Below are 9,608 nucleotides of genomic sequence, written 5' to 3'. Positions count from 1 at the left end.
CCTCCCCGTGAAGCTTCGCTTCACCCTCAAGACAAAAGAGTCAAAGGGTGTATTCTTACACCCTTTGTCCCATATAATACACCCCAAAACTTCAATTCGACGTACAGCGCCCTACAGTCGAATAGACAGCCTGAAATTTTACAAGGGGCTTGATAGCCGTGACGTACAAATTTTTAAAATAGCTAATGTACATTTAACTGACTAAAAAAAATAATCGGGGTTTCCTTGGCCCTACTGTAGAAACTCGGTGTTTTCCTTATGTGGCCTGTAATACGTACTTTAGCTATTTAAAATGTTGTACCACACGGCTATCAAACCCCTCGTAAAATTTTGGGCCGTCTGTTCGACTGCAGGGCGCTGTACCTCGAAATGAAATTTTGGGGTGTATTATATGGGACAAAGGGTGTAACGATACACCCTTTAACATCCTTTTTTCTTGAGAGTGCTCCACCAGAGTGAATACCCCCCCCCCCCTCCCAAACACACATTATTTCAAGGCGACAATTGCAGCGACACGCGAAGAGCACAAATAGAAAAACAAACACTACAACAGAAATGCTAGCTACGACGTGCCGTGCAGGGAAAACAAACCCATGGCTTGGAATTGGATTGGAGCAGCTTGATTTATTGGTCTTCAAATAATTAGGGTATGAGCGTTTACGTTTTACTGAGAGATTCATCTCCTGAGCCGTTCAAAATACTCTAAGGGGAATGACATTGCTGTAAAAAAATGAATGAATTCTGTAGATGATAATCGAAGTGGTAAATACTTTATTTATCGACGCGCTTGCTTCAACGCAGAAGGAGTACTGATAAATTTTGTTTAAGTTCAGTAACACAAACAAACCTATAGTATTGAGACGTTATAAAGCGAGCGGCACAATTCTGAAGTAATTTTAGGTCGGATACAAGGCATTTAAGATGGGGGTGCCAAACTGACGATGCATAGTTTAGTTTCGAACGTACTAATGTGACATATGCAAGTCGCTTCACAGATTGGGACGCGAGACGAAGTTTACGATCAAGAGACCAACAGAATCGCTTGATTCGGAAATCATAGTATTAATATGTTTTTTTGTTTTTTTTTAAGAAACGCTGTGAGTGAAGCGAACGCCAAGATACTTGTAAGTCGACACGGACACAGTATTAAAGGGGCACTGACACCCCAACGGTCGTATTTTTTATTGTCTAAAACGATGTAAGTTGTAGTCATAGACACGCAAAAGAAAAAACCATTGCAAAAAAAAAAAAAAAAACTTCACCACGTGCGCGCGGGCCTTTTTATTTTTGGCGTTTTCCTCTCCCACCCCTCGCCTCCTCGCTTCATTTGATTCGTGACGTCAAATATCATGAAACTTAAAAGCTTTGTAGGTGACATTTCTATAACATTTAATAACGGCAATCGTAAAACATGTTTTTTAAATCAATTACGAACGCACTACGGCGCTCCTTCTTGAAATACCAAAAATCAAAGTCCGGTGTGATGTCGCCTTCTGGAATAGTATCCTCCCTCGGAAAACGTGCCGCCTAAGCAGGCGGCACCGCCCCCTGCACGGAATAAAAACGGTCTTTCTCGGTTCACCGGCGCCCTCGTCTCCCGCTCCTTTCCTCCTCGCATCGGGTCGCGATGGCAACAGCACGGAGTCATGAAAGAAAGTCGACCCTCGAGACTGCGCAATATTTGACGTCAACGCACAGGCGCAGATCGCGCGGGAACTTAAAATTCAGCATTTGGAAATTGTTTTTTTTACTTCAGAAATACTGAATTTACAAGTTTTGGTACGAGTTCCAAATGTTTAAATTTTTTTGGAATTTTTACCGAACTGTAAGGAAGCCTGACTTATGCAAGTACCTAGAGATTTTATCCGCACCGTCTCGCTTACCAGTCTTTTGGATCATTGCTCTCCTTGGGAATGATTTCTGTCTCGGACCATATCGCAGTGCAGTCGTTACACTTCTGGACATGCTTTGCGATTTCTGAGTTCGGTGCATTGTTCTTCACGTTTCTTCTGCGTTCACTTAATCTGACGTGAATGCATCGTGGTGTCTTTGCTAAATACTTAAACCTGCATTCTAGTGGTATCTCATACACAACACCCTTCTCGCAGTTAACCGATTTTTCGCGATGGTTCTTTTTGCAGTTGTTCGCACCTTTTTGAAAGGGCGTCAATCTACTGAGTTTAAAATCCGAGCCCGTGTCTACCCCAAACTTTTTCGCGCAAGCCTTCAAGTTGTCCAAAATTTAATGAAAATATGGGATCACAACAAATCTGGTCCTTTCACCTTGTTCCTTTTCTCTCCTTTCCTTGATAACCATTTCTAACTGCCGTTTCATAAAAGTGCCTTTATACCCTACAGTGATCAAGCTTTTTAACTGTCTTTCAACCGAATCCGTGATGAAATAAACACACGATCTGTTTAGCGCTTTTCTGACCAATGACTTTACCACCCCAGCTTTTACGATCTTCGAATGACAGCTAATCCTTGGCAACACCGGTTTAGAATTTTCTTTTCCCTATTCCCAACCTATCTCTTGATTCACATAAATACGTAAGTCTAGGAACTCTAAGACCCCTCCTTCCGGTTTTTCCGTGGTAAACTTCAATTCAGGAGCCGCTGATCTTATCTCACGTTCCAGGCTGCCTGTTAGATTATCCGTTACCATGCAAATATGATGTCGCCCCCATATCTTATTACTAACGCCACACCCGGGGACTTTTCCGGTAGAGAGTTTCCTAACGATCCTCGAGGTTTATCTGAAGTCGACGGTAATCGAATCCGGAGGAAGGAAGTACGTTCAAAAAGACGGTGTTTGTATAGGTTCGTCGGTCGCACCCATTTTAGTGAAAGTTTAGATAGAGTAGTGCATAGTATACTGCAGGAGAAGTCCCCGGGTATGGCGTTAGTAAGGGAACATGTCCACGAATGTAACGACTGCAGTGCGATTTGGTCGGAGACAGAAATCATTCACAAGGAGGGGAATGATGCAAAAAGACTACTAAAGGAGACGGTACGGATAAAGTCTTTAGGTAATTGCATAAGTCAGGCGTCGTCGCAGTTCGGTAAACAGTCCGAAAGTTTTTTTTTTTTATATATTTTTCTTTCTATTTTGGATGTGTGTACGTACACCTTTGCCCCGTTTTAGATGCAGTGTGCGTCATCCCTTCATCCGTGGCATAAATCTTTTTTTTTTTTGTGTAGAGACCTTTTTTTTCCTGAATGAAGGAGGTACTGATTTTTTTTTTTTGTTAAATTTATGGGGAGTTTGTAGAGTTAACTTTGTGAATCGACATGAATGACATGTGAATCGACAGGCTTTGGCATTTGGACTGTCTAGAGCAGGTGTGGCCAAGCTGCGGCTCGCGAGCCGCATGCGGTGCCTCGCGTTTCTAGGTACGGCTCGCCCCCCCCCCCCCCCCCCTCTCTTTCTCTCTGTCTCTCTCTACCCCGCGCCTTCCCCGCCTCCCTCCCGGTCACACGAGTATTTCCAAAAGAAGAGGAACGCGTTTGAAATTAATCGACAGGTTGCTGTTTGGTGGCCTTGTGCTACTGCTACCTTATGTATAGTTGGACTGCTTATGACGTGGATAGTTGTAAAATAGTTGAAGTTTCTTTTATTGCTCTAAAAAAAAGTTTAGAGCCTCCCCCCCCCCCCCCCCCCCTAGTTTTCTGCCTTACCTCTCCCAGGCTGCTCTTGGAAATTTAGTGGCTTTTTTTTGCGACTCTTAGGGCGGGTCAGCCTGGCCACTCCTGGTCTAGAGGTTGTCCCCTTGTGTTGGTGGTGGATGATTGGAGGGTTTGGCGTTTGAACTGGTTAAAGATTGCCCCTTTTGTGTTGGTGGTGGCTGATTGTGGGCTATATAAGGAGGCGGACTAAATAAACATGGTAGCTGAGTTTGAAACGTCGTCCTGTCCTTTTATGTTCCTTCGACTTATCTGTTCACTTCTGCCCCAGTCTCAGGTTATTCAACATGGTGAACCTAAGACGAACGCCACGTTCAATGTAATCGACGTGGCGATTGACGAAAAAGACAGCATAATCCCGTCTCTCTGAGTGTTGAGCAAACACACACGTCGTTCTTGTCTGTTATGTTTTCTATTATTACATGACATCGCTTTAAATATTCAGGAGTATTATATCAACAAACTCTCCGGTTTAGGTTTTGGAGATTTTTTAAAAAACCTATTTTACAGACGCCAGGTGAAGTGTATGAAAATCGCTGCAAAGCAGTGAGATTGTTTTCTGGCTTTCCATAGTAATTAATTTTTGTTTAAATATATGACAGTAAAATAAGGGCTCTGTCGAGCTTTCAGATTTTGTTGTTTACTGTTGACCGTATGCATCTTCAATTGTGGTTGGTGGCGTAGATTATTAAAACTGTCATCTTCTTGCCTCGTTTAACCGCCTTGGTCTCGTCTGCATACATTGAACTGCGTGCGCTTCATGAAAAACGCAGACGGACACTGCAACGTGCATAAAAGAATAAAAAAAGTTCAGAAAAAAATTTGGCACAACTTCTTGAAAAGATTAGGGCCCAGTTCAATAATTACAGATGGCTTCACGTGGCGCTATAATGTCCACATGTTTCTTCACAATGTCACCGATTGTTTTGTCAAAAGTTTTGTCCAAAGCAACAAATAAAAATAAGAAACATTGTGAACACTGTTCATGTTTGCGTTCACGTCACGCACACGTCACGCACGAATCGAAGGTTTATCGCTGCACGCGCAGCGGAACGCAGCAACGCGTTGACATCGCATCTGTCGAGCGATGCGCCGTCGCTTTTTTGTATGGTGTCTGTGTCGGTCGGGTCACTGGTTTCGTTTTCTTGCCGCTACCAAGATGGCGGAATCAGTTCTCGGCGCGCAACCAGATGGCATTCTGCATATAGCCATTTCAAGCCTATCCTGCAAGGTGCAGTGGCCAAAGGTCAATAAAAGCTACCTCAATTGTATTTAAAAATATTCAAAGAACAATGTCAATATTCGTCACTAATGGCCAGTTTGAAGCAAGTTAAGCCGAATTCATTAATAGATACAAAAACTCAACATTGTTTAAGCCAAAATAGCCACTTGAAGCCAGGCTCATTCATAAACACTGATATAGTGCATATTTGACGATTATACTCCTGAGTAAAGGCCGGATTTTTAGGCACTAAAAAAGCACGTTTTAGGCGCCAAAAATACGCGGCAAAACCAACGTTTTAGGCACTAAAAAGAATAAAAGGGGCGCAATAAATTTTTAGATGAATGCTAATAATTTCAAGCGAAGACGTGAGCGAACTGTAAACACGACAGGAAATCCGAAAATGTCATTGGTATGAGGCCACAATGGCAGTAACAGTTCAATTCAATTCACTTCAATTCTTTATTTTTATCTCATAACAAGTTCTACACATTGACATTAGACGTCGAATTGCCCCGTAATACCTCTGGGCTAATGGCGATCAATTGGCTTAATTTCACAAGCGCATTGCTTACATACACGTTCAGGTGCGAAAGCCACTTAAGCGTCGCATATTGTGAAACAGGCAGGAGAAACAATACTTGAAATATGGTAATACTGATTTATAAAAGCGCAAAGTTATGCTTGTCTGACGCAATTAAATTACAATAAAGCAACAAAATAATAAATGCAAGATAGGCAAGGTATGTTAGAAATTAACACGTTGTTACGTGAGAACTTACGTACAAACTTTAGCAATTTTCTACAGGTACCTTAATTATACAGGCAAGACCTCTCACCACTGCCAAATACACATACGCTCATTCGAAATATAAATATTAAGAATTGTGTTTGGACAGAACGCGGAACCTAGTTTAAGAATCACTATGAAAATTATAGAAACAATAGGTAACAACCAGCATCTCCAGATTTTCGGGTTCAAAGTTGTGCCTCTTGTCGCTGAGAATGAGTTTGTACGCGGAGAACGAACACTCGACGTAGACAGATGTGATTGGTGCGTACTTATACTTGGGAAAATTCAATGGGTTAATTGACACTGGGATCCTACAGTGCTCACCAGCAAGGACTTGTGAAGCTTCTTTAAGGACAGAAAACCCCTTGTTTTTGGTCAAGACCGATTGCAGCTTCGCACGTGCCTTTTCGGCGACGGGTCCTTCGGGAACGGTTGGCAGAACACGGTCACTCCGTCTATTCTGTAACATGGTGAGTTAAGTGTCCACTGTCAGATCAACGTCAGATCAACGAAACGATTCCGTTTCGAAATGGCTGAAAAGGGCAGCGGAGAAAGCCAGACCGTGCACGTTGAAAGACCAGACCAGAAGGGAAGGGTGCCTCCTATTGGTCGGGTCTATTCACCTTGAGCCAATTTCTCCCCTGGTCTTCCCCATCACTTTCTTTTTCGTTTTCTTTTTCTTCCCCATCACTTTCTTTGCCCCTGACGGTATCATAGTTCCCCTAGGGAGTAGAGTTGTGCGTCCACCGCCAAGTCCTGCGGGAAAGCCACCCGTAAAGCATGCAGAAGCCGTCGCTTCGGTTGCACCGGCGCAAAGGGACGGGAGGGGGGGGGGGGGGGGGGAGTGTTAAAAAGAGGACCAGGTTCAAACCCATAGAATTCAGAACAGTAAATATTTCCAGGTAGAATGAATAAAGGTATCAAATCGCACTCGAATGCGAAACTTGACGCTACATAGTGCTTACTTAGGCGCCAATTTGAGAAAAAAAGGCCTTTATAGGCATTTATCGGAGTTTAGGCACCAACACCCAAAATAGGCATTTATAGGCACTAAAAAACCATCATAAAAGCCATCCTTGATCTCCAATTCGTGCTCATATATCGAAATGGGGCGATAGGAATGCAAGGAAAAAAATTGGCATTTGCCTAAAATCCGGTCTCTACTCATGAGTCATAAATAGCCATTGGTAGCCCATCTGGTATAATATATAAGCTACTAGGCAACATTACTCACTGGAAGCCATTCCAATTAGAAAACATTGAAACAAGTCAATACTGTCATTACGAGTTCCTAAAAGTCATTTATAGCCATTTCAAGCCAAACTAATAAAACAGTATATTGTTATAGCCAGTACTAGCCACCTGAAGCCATTTTCATTCATAATCACTGAAATAGCACAGAATTGTCAACAATATTCCCGAATAGCTAGCTATTTGTATCCATTTCAAGCCAATTTGGTAAAAAAAAAATAGATGCTACTAGCCAAAATATCCACATGAAGCCATTCACGTTTGGAGACACAGAAGTGGCTAAAATTACCAATACTTGTACCCTATGGCCATTTGTAGCCAATTCAAGCCAACCAGGTAAGGGATAGATGCTTGTTGTCAATTCAAGCTAACTAAGTCGAAAATATATGCCTATAGCCAATAATAGCGAGTTGAAGTCATTCAAATCCATACACGCTCTGATTGAATAAAATGTCAACTATAGTTGCTGATAAAGAGCCATTAAGAAGCCAATCAAATAAAAATAGTTGCTTATAGCCTATAATAGCCATTTGAAGTCGTTTTTATGCATAAACACCGAAATACCACTGAAATGTCAAACCTATTCACGAATAGCCATTCATAGCCAATGAAGCCAACGTATAAAGCAATGTAACAGGTTCCTATTCTCACCACCAGGGTGCGCTGGTCTTTACCTTGTAAAATGTGTCTTCGCCATATTAAATCTGTTCTTTGTGTGCTGTTCCTCTGCGTGAGAGCTTCTGTTCTTTGGCGCTTCGGCGCGACACAACAATGGCGACGAGGCTCGGATGGAAGATCGAACGAACCGAGTAACAACGTGGCAAACAGCACAATGCCGAAGTTCACGGAGTTCAAGCCGGAGGAGGACGACGTCGAAGAATATCTCAAACGCTTCGAGATTTTCCTTCGAGTGAACGCTGTCAAGACGGAAGACAAGGCCGTGACCCTGCTGAACTATATCGGAAAAGCGTCGTACCAGGTTCTGAAAACTTTGCTCGTCCCAGACTCGCCGGTATCGAGATCGTACGACGTACTTTCCGAGGTGCTGAAACGCCACTACGTGCCCAAGCGCTTAGTGATTGCAGAACGCACGAAGTTCCATTGGAGAAATCAAAAGGTCGGCGAGAGCCTAGCGGACATCTCCTTGGCTATCAAGAAGCTTGCCCAGACATGCGCGTTCAAGGACTACCTCGACCAGGCTCTGCGGGTCCGGCTCGTGGCGGGGTGTCGCGACCCTGAGGTACAGCGGAAACTCATCCAGCTCGACGACGATCACTTCGACGAAGTTCTAAAGGTGGGTTTGGCCAAAGAACTTTCTCTGCGCAAAACGGACGAGATAAGACAGCCCGGCGTTCCGAACTCAATGGACGTGCACCGCGTTCAAGGTGATGGTGAAGGACACTCCGGGTGCCCACCTTCCGCCACTGCATCGCCACAGATCCAGTATCAGCGTACGGCAGGCCCTTGTTTTAGATGCGCTAGTACTGTGCAAGCTTCCGAGAAGTGTCCGTTTTCGAAAGCAAAGTGTTTCAAATGCGGGAAGCAGGGGCACACTAAGGCGGTGTGTAGGGCCAAGCCTAAGCCTACTTCGAACACCAAGCGCGGACCTTGGAGCGTAACCTGTATGCGGAAGAATGGCGCGTCTGCGGCATTCCAGAAGGTATTAGAAATGGAAGAAAACCGGTGAAGATGGAAATCGACACTGGTTCAGCAGTTACTTTGATGTCAGAAAGAATGTATGTGAATTTCTTTTCTCGCGTGCCCCTTGAGGCGAGTGGCATGCGTCTCCGAACGCACACCGGGGCTCTAGTGTCAACCAAGGGTGTAGCGAGCGTTAATGTAAAAAACGGGGAGCTACCAAGCGAAAAGTTACCTTTGATTGTGCTAAAATCCGCGAATGCCCAGCTGCCAGCTCTTCAAGGCAGAGACTGGATCGAGCAGTTAGAAATTAACTGCACACTAAACTTTTTTACACCCCTTAGGGGTGTAAAGCACTTGTCCCAGGACGAGCACCCTTTGAGGGTGCAAAAGAGCACCCCTCTGCCAAAGCACCCTATAGGGGTGTGAAGTAGTATAGGGTGCAACGTGCAATGCAACCCAATCCAAGGGTGCTGATGCTGATTTTAATGGGTGCTGAGGATGATTCATTCTAATCGAAATAAACTTTTGTAAAAGAAAACTTTTCTCCTTTAAACAGATGATCTCGTTACAGATGCGCACTTAGCCAAGCCGACACTTTGTACAGGCAGGCTGGCACTAAAAGTGGACTATTATCTTACATTAGTTGATTAACTTTTTCAATTACTGGTTCGACAGCTGTTACGAAATTGAAGACAATCACCTCCTTAAATCAGTAAATTTTTTTATAAATCCTGAAATGAGCACATAGACCAAAAAAGAGAAAATATAATTTCACCAAAGGCAGCGGTATTGTAGCGGTCCAGAAAGTATTGTATCCCACAACCCGTTTTGTGTGCAACAATCTTTCACAATCGTTTTTTTCTGAGGTTTGTGCTCATTTCACGAAAAATAAGCTGGTCTGAGAAGGTGACTGCCCCCATTTTCACAATATGTGCTGGTGCTATCGAACCAGTAACTAAAAAGCTAATTCATGAATTTTATGCAATAAGTCCACTTTTAACTGTCATCTTGACTGTA

The 9,608-nt window shown here is 43.5% G+C and overlaps 1 protein-coding gene across 1 annotated transcript; it reads left to right on the top strand.

Annotated features, from left to right (window-relative positions):
- Positions 1–7,782: 7,782 nt before the first annotated feature.
- Positions 7,783–8,637, top strand: LOC121835108. Its single transcript, XM_042289051.1, has one exon. The coding sequence runs from the start codon at positions 7,783–7,785 to the stop codon at positions 8,635–8,637; it is 855 nt and encodes a 284-aa protein (XP_042144985.1).
- Positions 8,638–9,608: the final 971 nt, after the last annotated feature.

The sequence above is a fragment of the Ixodes scapularis genome, unplaced genomic scaffold (genome assembly GCF_016920785.2).
Source record: "Ixodes scapularis isolate PalLabHiFi unplaced genomic scaffold, ASM1692078v2 PGA_scaffold11__112_contigs__length_91849675, whole genome shotgun sequence".
Taxonomy (NCBI): domain Eukaryota; kingdom Metazoa; phylum Arthropoda; class Arachnida; order Ixodida; family Ixodidae; genus Ixodes; species Ixodes scapularis.
This window is presented reverse-complemented; position numbering and strand designations above follow the sequence as displayed.

Excerpts from the sequence above, each read along its gene's own strand:
- LOC121835108 (XM_042289051.1), top strand. The coding sequence starts at position 7,783 with ATGCCGAAGTTCACGGAGTTCAAGCCGGAGGAGGACGACGTCGAAGAA.